Below are 17,061 nucleotides of genomic sequence, written 5' to 3'. Positions count from 1 at the left end.
ATGCGGGTTCAATTCTGGGTACTGCCTGTGTGAAGTTTGCAAGTTCTCCCTGTGACCGTGTGGGTTTCTGCCGGGTGCTCTGGTTTCCTCCCACAGCCAAAGACTGGCAGTTGATAGGTAAATTGGTCATTGTAAATTGCCCCTAGTGTAGATAGGTGGTAGGAGAATGGTGGGGATGTGGTAGGGAATATGGGATTAATGTTCTTCGGCCTCCTTATCTCGGGACACAATGGGTAAGCGCCTGGAGGTGGTCAGTGGTGTGTGGAGCAGTGCCTGGAGTGGCTATAAAGACCAATTCTAGAGTGACAGGCTCTTCCACAGGTGCTGCAGAAAAATTTGTTTGTCGGGGCTGTTACACAGTTGGCTCTCCCTTTGCGCTTTTGTCTTTTTTCCTGCCAACTGCTAAGTCTCTTCGACTCGCCACACTTTAGCCCCGGCTTTATGGCTGCCCGCCAGCCCTGGCGAACACTGGCAACTGACTCCCACGACTTGTGATCAATGTCACAGGACTTCATGTCGCGTTTGCAGACATCTTTAAAGCGGAGACATGGACGGCCGGTGGGTCTGATACCAGTGGCGAGCTCGCTGTACAATGTGTCTTTGGGGATCCTGCCATCTTCCATGCGGCTCACATGGCCAAGCCTTCTCAAGCGCCGCTAACTCAGTAGTGTGTATAAGCTGGGGATGTTGGCCGCCTCGAGGACTTCTGTGTTGGAGATACGGTCCTGCCATCTGATGCCAAGTATTCTCCGGCGGCAGCGAAGATGGAATGAATTGAGACGTCGCTCTTGGCTGACATACGTTGTCCAGGCCTCGCTGCCATAGAGCAAGGTACTGAGGACACAGGCCTGATACACTCGGACTTTTGTGCTCCATGTCAGTGCGCCATTTTCCCACACTCTCTTGGCCATTCTGGACATAGCAGTGGAAGCCTTTCCCATGCGCTTGTTGATTTCTGCATCTAGAGACAGGTTACTGTGATAGTTGAGCCGAGGTAGGTGAACTCTTGAACCACTTCCGGAGCGTGGCTGCCAATATTGATGGATGGAGCATTTCTGACATCCTGCCCCATGATGTTCGTTTTCTTGAGGCTGATGGTTAGGCCAAATTCATTGCAGGCAGCCGCAAACCTGTCGATGAGACTCTGCAGGCACTCTTCAGTGTGAGATGTTAAAGCAGCATCGTCAGCAAAGAGGAGTTCCCTGATGAGGACTTTCCGTACTTTGGACTTCACTCTTAGACGGGCAAGGTTGAACAACCTGCCCCCTGATCTTGTGTGGAGGAAAATTCCTTCTTCAGAAGACTTGAACGCATGTGAAAGCAGCAGGGAGAAGAAAATCTCAAACAGTGTGGGTGCGAGAACACAGCCCTGTTTCACGCCACTCAGGATAGGAAAGGGGTTTGATGAGGTGCCGCCATGTTGAATTGTGCCTTTCATATTGTCATGGAATGAGGTGATGATACTTAGTAGCTTTGGTGGACATCCAATCTTTTCTAGTAGTCTGAAGAGACCACGTCTGCTGACGAGGTCAAAGGCTTTGGTGAGATCAATGAAAGCAATGTAGAGGGGCATCTGTTGTTCGCAGTATTTCTCCTGTATCTGACAAAGGGAGAACAGCATGTCAACGGTCGATCTCTCTGCACGAAGGCCACACTGTGCCTCAGGGTAGACGCGCTCGGCCAGCTTCTGGAGCCTGTTTAGAGCGACTCCTGCAAAGACTTTCCCCACTATGCTGAGCAGGGAGATTCCACGGTAGTTGTTGCAGTCACCGCGGTCACCTTTGTTTTTATAGATGATATTGGCATCGCGCATGTCCTGAGGTACTGCTCCCTTGTCCCAGCACAGGCATAGCAGTTCATGTAGTGCTGAGAGTATAGGGGCGACACAGTGGCGCAGTGGTTAGCACCGCAGCCTCACAGCTCCAGCGAGCCGGGTTCAATTCTGGGCACTGCCTGTGTGGAGTTTGCAAGTTCTCCCTGTGTCTGCGTGGGTTTTATCCGGGTGCTCCGGTTTGCTCCCACAAGCCAAAAGACTTGCAGGTTGGGAGGTAAATTGGCCATTATAAATTGTCCCTAGTATAGGTAGGTGGTAGTGAAATATAGGGACAGGTGGGGATGTGGTAGGAATATGGGATTAGTGTAGGATTAGTATAAATGGGTGGCTGATGGTCGGCACAGACTCGCTGGGCCGAAGGGCCTGTTTCAGTGCTGTATCTCTAAACTAAACTAAGCTAAACTAAACAAGCAGGCTTGGCACTCTTGATTATTTCAGGGGTAATGCTGTCCTTCCCAGGAGCTTTTCCGCTGGCTAGAGAATCAATTAAATCACTGAGTTCCGATTTGGTTGGCTGTATGTCCAGCTCATCCATGACTGGTAGAGGCTGGACTGCATTGAGGGCAGTCTCAGTGACAACATTCTCCCTGGAGTACAGTTCTAGGTAGTGCTCAACCCAGCAGTCCATTTGTTTGCATTTGTCAGTGATTATGTCCCCTGATTTAGATTTGAGGGGGGCGATCTTCTTGATGGTTGGCCCGAAAGCTCTCTTAATGCCATCATACATTCCTCTGATATTTCCGGTGTCAGAGGCCAGCTGAATATGACTGCATAGGTGTTGCCAGTAGTCATTTGCGCAGCGCCTGGCTGTTCTTTGTGCAGTGCTTCTGGCTGCTTTAAGTGCTACGGATGTTAACTCGCTGGGGGCTTTCTTGTAGTTCAACAGTGCAATGCGCTTAGCGGCTATGACAGGTTCCAGCTCTTCATTATGAGATTCAAACCAGTCTGCATTTCTCTTCGCACGGTTGCCGTAGGTGGTTAAAGCTGACTTATAGATGGCGTCTCTGATGTGGGCCCACTTGGTCTCTGCATCCCCTGTGGGAGTGTTTTGAAGGGCTGTTACAAGTGAATTTAGAAATTTTTGTAACAGCTGTGGATGAGAAATTCTGCTTGTGTTGATGCGCGGGTGGCCCTTCTGCTTGGAATGATGCAACTTCTTTGGTCTGAGTCTAACCTTGCTGCACACCAGGGAATGGTCGGTGTCGCAGTCCGCACTGTGGAAGCTGCGTGTGACTTGAACACTGTTTAAGGAGGCTCGCCTTGTGACGATGAGGTCTAGCTGGTGCCAATGACGCGATCTTGGGTGCCTCCATAAAACCTGGTGACAGGGTTTAGTGTGAAAGAACGAGTTGGTGATGCAGAGGTTATGATAGGTACACATTCAAGCAGTCTCTGCCTGTTCTCATTCATCCTTCCAATGCCATAGTGTCCAAGGCAGGAGGGCCATGAGTCATGGTCGGCCCCAACCCTGGCATTAAAGTCCCCCAGCAGGAATAGGTGTTCGGTGTTGGGGATGCTGCTAATGATGTTATGGAGTTCCTCGTAGAACTGGTCTTTAGCTTCATGTGGGGAGCAGAGTGTTGGAGCATTGATGCTGAGTAGGTGTACTGGACCAGAGGTGGTGAGCAGTCGGATGGACAGTATGCATTCCGAGCCATTTGAGGGAGGCTGTATCATGCTGAGTAAGGGGTTTCTGATGGCGAAGCCCACTCCATGCTGTCTTGGCTCTTCAGGATCCTTGCCCTGCCAGAAGAAGGTGTAGTCTTGCTCTGCTAGAGATCCACTCGCAGGGAGGCGTGTCTCCTGAAGTGCTGCAATGTCTACATTGAGTCTACTGAGCTCGTTTTAATGATGGCGGTCTTCCGCGAATCGTTGATTTGTGTAAGGTCTTCCGACAGGCCAGGACACATAGTTCTGACGTTCCAGCTTGCAAAGCGAAGGGCTGGTACCATCTTTCCTTTTTTCATGTTGCTTGGTGCAGTGTTGCAGTCCACTTTTCGGGCAATGACCCTGAGCTCCAAGCACCCATTGAAGCAGGTAGACTGTGGCGGGACAGAACCTTATTGACAGGAGGCTGCCCGGTTTGAGGTGGGCGGTAGCTGTCCAGTGAGGTGCGATGACCTCTCCCACCGACAAAGGCAACCCGTGGCGCCCATTCTCTACGCCAATTGAGCTGGACTTATAACCCGTAACGACTGCCTTCCGTGTTGTTGCGGTAGCTGTGAGGCAACTATGGAGTGACCTCTCCATGGCACATGCCTGGGCGAATGTATGGAGGTTGAGAGTTGCCCAATCGTCAAAACCCCCCTCTCGGCCTTTCTGGTGGGGTCCAAAGGAGTGCAGAGCACGATGTTTGGCACCAGTATGGCTGCAGGAACTGCTGGAAACATGCCAAAGGTGACACATGACCGCCTACGGGGTTCCGCTCCGGATTTTCTGTTAGGGTTTACTCTCTTAGCCTTGGTCTCTCCCGAGACGCCCACAAGGCAGTGGGATTATTAGGGCCCCTACACAGGTGTAGGATGATGCCGGTGGGAGGAGGCGGTGCAAGGGGGAGGGGTGGAGGGAAGGGGGTGCGAGGGGGAGCTGGGAAGGGGGCTGTAAGGGGGTAGGGGGGGTGCAGGGGAAGGGGGTGCATTGGGAAGATGGTGCAGGGGGGGGCTGGGAAGGGATTGTGAGGAGGGAGGGGGGGGTGCAGGGGAAGGGGGTGCATTGGGAAGATGGTGCCGGGGGGGCTGGGAAGGGGTTGTGAGGGGGAAGGGGGGTGCGGGGGGGGTTGTGAGCTGAGGGAGTGGAGCTGGGAAGGGGAAGGGGGGGTGGAAGGGGGAGAAGGAAGGGGAAAGGGGGTGCAGGTAATAATCCATTTCCTCAGTTCCCACCATCGACGCCTGGAAATCTCGTCGGCGTCCTTCGGGAGGTGAGTGACATCCTCGTGCGCCAGTACCAGCATTGCCGACAGTGCGCTGCAGATGCTCTCCGAGCCATTTCCTGCGGGCGCTTTTAAGTTGCGGCCGAGGAGCCGTTCGAGGCTTTTTGGGTGTTCGGGGCACCTTTTCTCAAGGCTTCCCTAGGGTCCCGCTGCTCCTTCTTCTCTTCAATGGATTTACCGCACGCCGTGGCCGCGGACACTCTGGACGGTGAAGACAGCAGGATCGGAGATCAAAGTATCACCAGCTGTACTTTTCAGTTTCGTCCGGGCTGCGATCAATTTCATTGAGAAAACAAAGAACAGGTATGGCTGGGGGAGGGCAGTGGGCCCAGGTAACATAAACTAGCTGATAGCTTGTAGTTAGGGCTAAAATGAACTGATTCAAGAGCCAGGGGAGTTTAAACAGTTTAAGAGGGTAGATTGGGGGAGAAAACGCTAAGAATGGGAGCAGATGGCCATGGATAGAGTTGAACAGCAAGGGAGCTTCCTAGGGAGCTTACAGCCCAGGAGCCATCTTGGTATATGGGATTAATGTAGGATTAGTATAAATGGGTGGTTGTTGGTTGGCACAGACTACGTGGGCTGAAGGGTCTGTTTCAGTGTTGTATCTCTGTATGACAGTGCATCAACGATCTCTACAGCCACCACTTTCAATACTGGGATTTAGATTATCAGGTCCAGGGGAATTATCAACTTTCAATCCCATTAATTTCTCCACTGCTACTTTTTTACTATTAGTAATTTCTTTTAGTTCCTCATTCTTGCTAGTTCCTTGATTCTCTGGTATTCCTGGGAGGTTTTTTTGTATCTTCCTCCGTGAAGACAGATACAAAGTATTTGTTTCGTTTCTCTGCCATTTCCTCATTCCAGATTATATATTCTCCTGTCTCTGCCTGTGGGCCTACATTTGCCTTTGCTAACCTTTTCCTTTTGGTATACCTATAGAAGGTTTTACAGTTTGTTTTTATGTTTCTTGCTAGTTTACTTTCATATTCTATTTTCTTTTTTTTAATCAGTTTCTTGGTCCTCCTTTGCTGAATTCCTAAATGCCCCCAATCCTCAGGCTTACTACTTTTATGGCAACTTTATAAGCTTCTTCCTTTGATCTAATACATAGAACATAGAACATTACAGCGCAGTACAGGCCCTTCAGCCCTCGATGTTGCGCCGACCTGTGAAACCATCTGACCTACACTATTCCATTTTCATCCATATGTCTATCCAATGACCACTTAAATGCCCTTAAAGTTGGCGAGTCTACTACTGTTGCAGGCAGGGCGTTCCACGCCCCTACTACTCTCTGTGTAAAGAAACTACCTCTGACATCTGTCCTATATCTATCACCCCTCAACTTAAAGCTATGTCCCCTCGTGTTTGCCATCACCATCCGAGGAAAAAGGCTCTCACTATCCACCCTGTCCAACCCTCTGATTATCTTATATGTCTCTATTAAGTCACCTCTTCTCCTCCTTCTCTCTAACGAAAACAACCTCAAGTCCCTCAGCCTTTCGTCGTAAGACCTTCCCTCCATACCAGGCAACATCCTAATAAATCTCCTCTGCACCTTTTCCAAAGCTTCCACATCCTTCCTATAATGCGGTGACCAGAACTGCACGCAATACTCCAGGTGCGGCCGCACCAGAGTTCTGTACAGCTGCAGCATGACCTCGTGGCTCCTAAACTCGATCCCCCTACTAATAAAAGCTAACACACCATATGCCTTCTTAACAGCTCTATTAACCTGGGTGGCAACTTTCAGGGATTTATGTACCTGGACACCAAGATCTCTCTGCTCATCTACACTACCAAGAATCTTCCCATTAGCCCAGTATTCTGCATTCCTGTTACTCCTTCCAAAGTGAATCACCTCACACTTTTCCGTATTAAACTCCATTTGCCATCTCTCAGCCCAGCTCTGCAGCCTATCTATGTCTCTCTGTAACCTACAACATCCTTCTGCACTATCCACAACTCCACCGACCTTCGTGTCATCCGCAAATTTACTAACCCACCCTTCTACACCCTCATCCAGGTCATTTATAAAAATGACAAACATCAGTGGCCCCAAAACAGATCCTTGCGGTACACCACTAGAAACTATACTCCAGGATGAACATTTACCATCAACCACCACCCTCTGTCTTCTTTCAGCTAGCCAATTTCTGATCCAAAGCACTAATTCACCTTCAATCCCTTACTTCTTTATTTTCTGCAATAGCCTACTTTATCAAACGCCTTACTGAAATCCATATAGACCACATCCACGGCTTTACCCTCATCCACCTGTTTGGTCACCTTGTCAAAAAACTCAATAAGGTTTGTGAGGCACGATCTACCCTTCACAAAACCGTGCTGACTATCTCTAATGAACTTATTCTTTTCAAGATGATTATAAATCCTATCTCTTATAACCTTTTCCAACATTTTACCCACAACCGAAGTAAGGCTCACAGGTCTATAATTACCAGGGCTGTCTCTACTCCCCTTCTTGAACAATCTTTAACTTCTTTTGTTAACCACAGTTGGTTAACCTTGTCAACCTTTCCTGTGGGTTTTTGTGCCTCAATGGAATGTACATTTGTTGTACACCATGTATTAATTGTTTAAATGCTAATCATTACCTGTCTAGCATTATGCGCATCAACTTGCCCTCATACCTTCACAGTTTCCTTTGTTTATATTTAAGACCCTAGTTTCGGATTGAACTTTTGGGACAATCTTCACCTGAACCCTGCTGGGACTAATGCTCTGGCGAGTCATATAACTAGGGTGGTAGCGAGGGCTTTAAATTCAATATTGGGGGTGAGGGATCAAATGAGGGAAGGCGTGACACATTAAAGAGGGAGAACAAGGCAAGAGACCAAGAGAATTGATAATCTGAGTGTGGCAGGAAGGGACAGAGCATACAAATGTAATGTAAAATTCTATCATATTATGGTCACTCTTCCCTAGAGGCTCCTTTATAGCGAGATTATTAATTAGGTCTTTCTTATTGTACAATACCAGATCTAAAATAGCCCGTTCTCTGCTTGTTTCCTCAACATACTGTTCTGGAAAAGCATCTTGTATACATTCCCGGAATTCGTCCTCCACAGCATTAATGCTAATTAGGTTTCCCCAGTCTACATGTAGATTGAAGCCCCCCATGATTACTGTATTGCCCCTTGTTACATGCACCTCTAATTTCCTGATTTATACCATGGCCTACATTGCCACTACTGTTTGGTGGCCTATTAACAAGAAGTACCAATGTTTGCTGTCCCTTGCTGTTTCTTAGCTCCACCCAAACTGATTCTACATCTTGATCTTCTTATCTAAGATCCTCCCTCACTAATGTACTGATCGCATCCTTTATTAACAGTGCTACCCCACCTTCTTTTCCGTTTTGCCTATTCTTCCTAAATGTCGAATACGTTTGGGCATTCAGTTCCCAGCCTTAGTCACCCTGCAGCCACATCTACATAATGGCTATTAGATCATACCTGTTTAATTCCATTTGTGCCGTCAATTCATTTCACCTTGTTGCAAATGCTGTGTGCATACAGATTGTTATGACCCTGTAGTTTTTTTTTTTCCGGGAAGAATGTGGTGTGCCTTTAAGGCTGGAAAAGGAGCAGTACTGCTTTAAGGCAGAAAACTACAGGGACTGTGATTCAAAGAGTGCATTCTGGTTGCCCTGAGATATAGCCATTCAGAAACTGAGGATTGAGAGATACATTGTTGCCGATTGACATTTGAAACTAGCTGAAAAAACTGGCTTTTGAGACAGTTAACAAAGACAGACACAGACTGTCAACCAACATATACTTAAGGAAAAGAGAGCTCTCTCTCTTGGTTTATTTAAATCCTATTATACTCTCAGAATTCTGATATCAAGCCAGATTAATTTCTTAAAAGAAAATAACCAAATTCCTTTAACTGCTGAACTGTAATTGCTGAAATTCATTGCTGGAAAAGAAGAGCTTCAATTCAACTGCTGAATTAGACTATGGACAGTTCTACTATTGAAGAAACCTTTTTACCCCATCGGATGGCTGTGAGGACTTAAAGCATCCTTGGACTGTTCCACATTGGAAGATTTCACTTCAGCAGGAGCTTAAATATGCAAGGGCACCAATGTTTCTATTTTAAATGTTGTTTTTATCTTAGTAGTGTTTAAGAATTTCGTTTTTTTCTAACTAAAGAGTTAATTTGTTGATCTAAAGATACCTGTTTTGGTTAGCCTCATTCGGGAATTAATAGATGGTACACTTTGGCTGGGTCATTCTTTAATTTGGAAAGTTAATTTGGGGAGATAGTCGTGTAGTGGTAATGTCAGTGAACTAGCAATTTGGACATCCAGGCTTAATGCCCTGGAGGCACGGGCTCAAATCCCACCATAGCAGCTGGTGGAATTTAAATTCAATTAATGAATAAATGCAATTAATAAAAAAATCTGGAATCGAAAGCTAGTCTCAGTAATGGTGCTGTGAAACTATCATTGATTGTTGTAAAAACCCATGTGGTTCGCCAATGTCCTTTAGCGAAGGAAATCTGCCATCTTTACCTGGATGGCCCTATATGTGACTTCAGAGCGTCAGCAATGTGGTTGACTCTTAAACTGCCTCTGCAATGGCCAAGCAAGTCATTCAGTTGTCAAGGGCAATTAGGGATGGGCAACAAATGCTGAGTTATAAAGAGAGATTGGATAGGCTGGATCTGTTTTCCCTGGAGCAAAGGAGGTTGAGAGGGGACATGATAGAGGTATATAAAATTATGAGAGGCATAGATAGGGTAGATAGCCAGAGTCTGTTTCCCATGGTAGGGATGACTAAAACTAGAGGGCATAGATTTAAGGTGAGAGGGAGGAGATTTAAAGGGGATCAAAGGGGTAAATTTTTCACACAAAGAATAGTGGGTATCTGGAATGAGCTGCCTGAGGAGGTGGTGGAGGCAGGAACAGTAGCGACATTTAAGAGGCATCTGGATGGATACTTGAATGAGCAAGGCATAGAGGGATAGGGAATTAATGCAGGCAGATGGGATTAGTGTAGATAGGCATTATGGTTTGCATGGATGCCGTGGGCCGAAGGGCCTGTTTCTATGCTCTATGACTCTAAAAAGTTTAAATATGATATATTAGGCGATCTGTGGAGGGATGGGATTGAATCAACAGTGCATTTCTCCCACCACAATCAGAATTGTATACTATGACTTGAGCAGTTTATCGTAACATGATAGAGTACCTTTAATATTGCTTTTTTATTATTTTCACAACCTCTGTCCTTATCTGCTGGCGCACTCTTAAGTTTGTCTGCTCTGTCCCTTCCTGCCACACTCAGATTATCAATTCCCTTGGTCTCTTGCCATGTTCTATCTCTTTAATGTATCACAACGTCCCTCACTTGATCCCTCGCCTCCACTATTTATTTTAAAGCCCTCTCTACCGTCCTAATTATATGACTCACCAGAACACTCATCCCAGCACAGTTCTGGTGAAAATTGTCCCAAAAGTACAGCTCCCACTTTCCCCAGTATTGGTGCCATTGCCCCTTGAATTGAAACCCTTTTTTCCCACACCAATCTTTGAGCCACAGATTTAACATTCATCTTATTTACCCTACTCCAATTTGCTCATGGCTCTGGTAATAATCCAGAGATTATTACCTTTGAGGTTCTGCCTTTTAATTCAGCCCCTAGCTGCTCATACTGTCTAAGCAGAACTTCTTTCCTAATCCTACCTATGTCATTGGTTACCACGTGGTTCGTATTTTGTTTGCTCTTTTACCTCTTGATTTTTATTTCATGTGGCATTCAATGATCTAATCTAAGCTACGTGTAAACTACTAGCACAGAGAATACATTCTCATTATAGAATCATAATACTGACATTTGGTTATTGTAAACCTATTCTTCCTATGAAGTTACAGAGAGGGTTGATGAGGGTAATGCTGTTGTGCGTATAACTTCCATGAGCATTTGACAATGTTTTACACAATAAGCTTGTTAGCTAAATTAAAGCCCATGGCATTAAGGGGGCAGTGGCAGCATTGATACAGAGTTGGCCAAGGGACAGAAAGCAGAGGGTAGTGGTGAAAGGTTGTTTTCAGACTGGAGGGAGGTATACATTGGTGTTCCCCGGGAATTGGTTTTAGGATCACTGCTCTTTTTAATATATATTAAGAGCTGGTTCATTCCTCAGGGCAATGCCTTGACCAATCAGAGTCCATCTGCCTGGTTTAAATTTCAAACAAAGCTTGGCAGTTAACTGTCAGTCACCCTAAACTGGTGCATTTTCCATGGCAATGCCTCCACCAATCAGAGTTCACTTGCCAACCAATCAGCACTCTCTTCTCATACAGTATAAAGTCATTGTTTTCCCTTACATTGGTATTCTTGCAGATTGTCCTGATGAGTGCAAGACGAAAAGCTTCAACAACTTGTCTCTATTGCCAGCAATACTCAAGTTCTGTACGACCAAACGACTTTTAATATATATTAATGATCTGGACATGGGTATACAGGATATAATTTCAAAGTTTGCAGATGACACAAAACTCAGGAATGTAGTAAACAAAGAGCATAGTAACAGATTTCAGGAGAATATGGACATACTGAAATAAGCAAATGGTTGACAGATGAAATTTAACGCAGAGGAGTGTTACGACCATGTGTGAAAGGTGTCTAGGGGTCTGTTACTATCTTCACCTAGTCTTATTGTAACAGGGTTTTAAATTTAGCACATTGTGGTTTGAGCTCCCCCTCTGTGAATCCTTGTTTACAACTTTCCAATTATAAAGCAAAGAAACCAACACACCAGGTTACCTCAGGTTTAAAGGAGAAAGATAAAATTTATTATGCGTGCAATTCTGGTCGCCACACTACCAGAAGGACGTGGAGGCTTTGGAGAGGGTACAGAAGAGGTTTACCAGGATGTTGCCTGGTCTGGAGGGTATTAACTATGAGGAGAGGTTGGATAAACTCGGATTGTTTTCACTGGAACGACGGGGGTGAAGGGGCGACATGATAGAGGTTTACAAAGTTATGAGTGGCATGGACAGAGTGGATAATCAGAAGCTTTTTCCCAGGGTGAAGAGTCAGTTACTAGGGGACATAGGTTTAAGGTGAGAGGGGCAAATTTTAGAGGGGATGTGCGAGGCAAGTTCTTTGCACAGAGGGTGGTGAGTGCCTGGAACTTGCTGCCGGGGGAGGTGGTGGAAGCAGGTACAATAGCGATGTTTAAGAGGCATCTTGACAAATACATGAATAGGATGGGAATAGAGGGATACGGTCCCCGGAAGTGCAGAAGGTTTTAGTTTAGACAGGCATGAAGGTCGGCACAGGCTTGGAGGGCCGAATGGCCTGGTCCTGTGCTGTACTGTTCTTTGTTCTTTGTTCTTAAACTTAAACTCTAATGTGGTTCACGCCGATGGATATACGACACGCCCACGCTCGCACGCACACACGATACACGTGCAATTAGGAACAGAAAAGAGGAGAGGAAAATATAGTGGAGAGAGGTTTCAGGCAAAATCAGAAGAGTTTCTTGTTTACTGTGCTTCGAGCTCACTTTAGTCCTTTTGTAAGTAGTCTTGCTTTTCATTGGGGCCCAGTATTCTTAAACCTTGTTCTCTGTGGGAGACTTTTCGCTCTTTGAGGTTCATGTGTCTTCATGATAAAACAAAGAACAAAGATAATTACAGCACAGGAACAGGCCCTTCGGCGCTCCAAGCCTGCGCCGATCCAGATCCTCTCTCTAAACATGTCGCCTATTTTCTAAGGTTCTGTATCTCTTTTCTTCCTGCCCATTCATGTATCTGTCTAGATACATCTTAAAAGAATCCATCGTGCCCGCATCTACCACCTCCGCTGGCAATGCGTTCCAGGTGCCCACCACCCTCTGCGTAAAGAACTTTCCACGCATATCCCCCCTAAACTTTTCCCCTTTCACTTTGAACTCGTGTCCTCTAGTAATTGAAACCCCCACTCTGGGAAAAAGCCTCTTGCTATCCACCCTGTCTATACCTCTCATGATTTTGTACACCTCAATCAGGTCCCCCCTCAACCTCCGTCTTTCTAATGAAAATAATCCTAATCTGCTCAACCTCTCTTCATAGCTAGCGCCCTCCATACCAGGCAACATCCTTGTGAACCTCCTCTGCACCCTCTCCAAAGCATCCACATCCTTTTGATAATGTGGCGACCAGAACTGTACGCAGTATTCCAAATGTGGCCGAACCAAAGTCCTATACAACTGTAACATGACCTGCCAACTCTTGTACTCAATGCCCCGTCCGATGAAGGAAAGCATGCCGTATGCCTTCTTGACCACTCTATTTACCTGCGTTGCCACCTTCAGGGAACAGTGGACCTGAACACCCAAATCTCTCTGGACATCAATTTTCCCCAGGACTTTTCCATTTACTGTATAGTTCACTCTTGAATTGGATCTTCCAAAATGCATCACCTCGCATTTGCCCTGATTGAACTCCATCTGCCATTTCTCTGCCCAACTCTCCAATCTATCTATATTCTGCTGTATTCTCTGACAGTCCCCTTCACTATCTGCTACTCCACCAATCTTAGTGTCGTCTGCAAATTTGCTAATCAGTCCACCTATACTTTCCTCCAAATCATTAATGTATATCACAAACAACAGTGGTCCCAGCACGGATCCCTGTGGAACACCACTGGTCACACGTCTCCATTTTGAGAAACTCCCTTCTACTGCTACTCTCTGTCTCCTGTTGCCCAGCCAGTTCTTTATCCATCGAGCTAGTACACCTTGGACCCCAAGCGCCTTCACTTTCTCCATCAGCCTGCCATGGGGAACCTTATCAAACGCCTTACTGAAGTCCATGTATATGACATCGACAGCCCTTCCCTCATCAATCAACTTTGACACTTCCTCAAAGAATGATATTCAGTTCCCTGAGAGATGAGCCCAGGCAGACAGGAGAGGAGGTAATTCTTGCTTCAGTTCCAGGAGCACACAGCTTTCTGAGTTCAAATTCTGTTTTTCCAATTTAAACCCCCCTAGTTGGCCAGCAGGTAGTCATGTGACCGACTGGTTTGACCAGGTCTCTTCTGTATATTGGGGCAGAGACTGGTGCCTCATTGTTCCAACACTGTCTGCCACTATGCAAATGTCTTTCCAGTTAGGGGCTTGCAATTTTAAGTTTTAATGTTCATTTGGCGAAATAATGTGTGCCTTAGTCTTGGTAGGTGGGGGGGGGGGGGGTGGGGGGCTTGCCTGACAAGAATGTGAAGTGATGCAGTTTGGAAGAAAGAATAAGGTGAGGCAATATAAACTAAATTGTACAATTTTAAAGAGGTTGCAGGAGAAGAGAGGGCTGTGGTGTATGTACAGAAATCATTGAAGTGACTGGACAGAATAATATAGCATCCTTGACTTTATTAATAAAGGCTAGAATATACACAAGCAAGCAAGTTCTACTAAATTTTTGTAAAACACTAGTGAGACCTCAGCTGGAATGTTTTGTGTTCAATTCTGGACACTGCATTATAGAAGGAATGTCAAGGCCTTGGTGAGGGTACAGAGGGGATTTACTAGAATGGAATCAGCCATGAGAGATTACAATTGTCATACAGGCCCCCACCTGCCAAGACTGAGGCACACAATATTTCACCACATGAACATTAAAACTTAAAATTGTGGCTGGAAAGAAAAGAGGGCCTATCACAAGGAATTGCCAAGCCCCTGATGGAAAGACATTTGCATGCTAGCAGACAGTGTTGGAACAAGGGACCCAGTCTTTGCTTCCCCAATACACAGAAGAGGTAGTCAGACCAGTTTAGGCATATGACTAACTGACTGTTGGAGTTTTTCGGATTTGAACTTGTTGAGAGGAGGAACTCAGTAAGCTGTTTGCTCGTGGACTGAGAACATCTCTCATCTGTCTGCTCTCAACTCGCTTTCACCAGCTTCAGAAACAATCGAAGACACATGAACCCCAAGAAAGAAAAGTCTCCTACAGTGAACAAGGTTTAAGAAGAATACTGGGCCCCAATGAAAAGCAAGACTACTTACAAAAGGACTACAGTGAGCCCGAAGCACAGTAAACAAGAAACTCTTCTGATATTGCCTCCAACCTCTCCATTTTATTTTTCTTCTGTTCTTTTCTGTTCCTATTTGCATGTGCATATCACATATGCATGCTAGTGTGAGGCGCAGCATGTATCCGTAGACATTAAGCGAATTAGAGTCTAAGTTTTAATAAATTTCACTTTTCTTCTTTAAACCTAAGAAAGCCTGTTTATGCTCATTTCTTTGCCTTATAATTGGAAAGCGATGAACAAGGATTCACCAAGGGGGAGCTCAAAACAGTGTGTTTAAAAACATAAACTCTGTTACAATAAGACCAGGTGAAGGCTAAAAGGGATCCCTAGATACCTTTCTCACCTGGTTGTAACACAGTTAATGTAAAGAGACTGAACAAGCTGGGATTGTTCTTTTTAAAGAGAATTTTAAAGAGCGATTTCATAGAGGCATTCAAAATCATGTATTCAAAATCAATAATCGAGTAAGTAAGGAGAAATTTCTTCCAGTGGCAGAAGGGATGGTAACCAGAGGGCACAGAGTTAAGGTGATTCACAAAAGAAGATGAGAGAATTTTCTTTATGCAGCCAATGGTTGGGATCTGGAATGCACTGCCTGAAAGTGTGGTGGAATCAGACTCAATAGTAACACTCAAATTAGAATTGGATAAATATGTGAAAGTGAGAAATTTGCGAGGCTATGGGGAGAGAGCAGGGGAGTGGAACAAATTGGATTGCTGTACCAAAGATTCGGCACAATAATGATGGGCTGTATATGGCCTCTTTCCATGTTGTATCATTCAATGATTCTATGAGTCCATGATCAAACTTCCAAGAATGGTTCTGGCCAGAGTTGGCAACCCATAATTGGAAGGTAGGCCTCTTAATATGAACTAACCCTGCAGTCTGCAGCTGGTCCTGCCTCTGAACACTGTCATTTTCAGAAGGGCTTCACTTTGCAGCCTCTGGATAATGTTTCTGTTTCCAGTTCCTCCAGATAAACCAGCAAACCTAACCTGTGTAACAACTTTGAAGAATAAGGTCAGCATGACATGCAGCTGGGACCCAGGCAGAGATCCTCACATACCAACAAACTACACACTCCGCAGAATAAAGTGAGTTACCAAGGCAACTGCCACAAAACTCCTGCTTTTTGGACTAATAATACCATCAACATTCTGCAATATGTGTTGTGAGTTCAATCAGTTGTTCTGAATGTTGGCAGTATGAGTCTGTTTGTTTTACTGTATACATTAAGGTCTGCGTATGTTACTTATATTACTATGTGTGTGAGTGTGTGTATTACTGTTTGTATCATAATGTGTGCCAGTGTATTGAAGCCTATCTGTTACTATGCGTGAGTGTATTACTGTTTGTCTGTTACTGTGTGAGTAAATTTTATTGCAGTCTCTCTGTTACTATGTCTTTTGGTTTCTGCGTGTGTGAATGTATTATGGCCTGTCTATTACTGAGTATTACTGTCTGTTCATTACTGTGTGTGTCTGTGTGTATTACAGTCTGTCTGTTGTTACAGAGAGGTGAGAGATGATAGGATGGCTCCCCCTTTTCCACCTCTTACCTGACTGAAGACAGCGGGTTTTTAAAAAAAGTGCTTTAATTATTAATTATGAGCGTTTAGTTATCAAGAACAAACAAATGACAGGTTTTCTCATAAGTTTAAAACAGGGTTGTCCAACATACGGCTCATGCGCCAGGAACTGGTATTTCAGAGATGAAAAATTTTCCATTAGCGTTTTTTTTCATACCGGCTTTTTAAAATAATATCACACTCAGTTTCACAGCTGACAGATGCTGATATTGGGAACAGTGTTTTCCCAACTTCAGACAGAGTCGGGGTTTTACAGCAGCCTCTGACCTTTTTTTAATACCCTGAATCTGTCTGAAGTTCAGAAATGGCTGTTCCCGATGTTAACACCTGTCAGCTTTGAAACTAACAGCACGACTTTATGAGGAAAAAACTGGCCAACCACAAAGCTGCTGTGCTGAGTGCTCTCTTTCCCTGCAACTGTCAGAGAGAGGAGGGGGAGGACAGAGAAAGAGGGGTGAAGAGAGAGAGAGAGAGGGGCAGAGGGACAGAGAGAGGGGGGGGGGGGCAGTGCAAAGAGACAGTGGTGTTAAACTCCAGAAAGCTTGTGACAGAAGGATGAGGCTGGAGCCTATATTTACTCTGTTGCATATTTATTGTGCAGAATAAAAGGATTACAAACATACAGCTCTTTTAAGTGCTCAACTAAAACCC

The 17,061-nt window shown here is 45.4% G+C and overlaps 1 protein-coding gene across 4 annotated transcripts in view; it reads left to right on the top strand.

Moving 5' to 3' along the window:
• The window catches only part of LOC137347060 (granulocyte colony-stimulating factor receptor-like), a 568,030-nt gene that overhangs the window by 410,534 nt on the left and 140,435 nt on the right, over positions 1 to 17,061 (top strand). For all 4 annotated transcript variants that reach the window (XM_068011070.1, XM_068011069.1, XM_068011068.1 and 1 more), the window contains one exon: positions 15,790 to 15,916. In XM_068011070.1, the coding sequence (XP_067867171.1) occupies positions 15,790 to 15,916 (127 nt within the window). The remainder of the gene's footprint in view (positions 1 to 15,789; positions 15,917 to 17,061) is intronic.

The sequence above is a fragment of the Heterodontus francisci genome, chromosome 31, assembly GCF_036365525.1.
Source record: "Heterodontus francisci isolate sHetFra1 chromosome 31, sHetFra1.hap1, whole genome shotgun sequence".
Taxonomy (NCBI): Eukaryota; Metazoa; Chordata; class Chondrichthyes; order Heterodontiformes; family Heterodontidae; genus Heterodontus; species Heterodontus francisci.
Note: the sequence above shows the minus strand (reverse complement) of the source record. Positions and strands in the feature narration are given on the sequence as shown.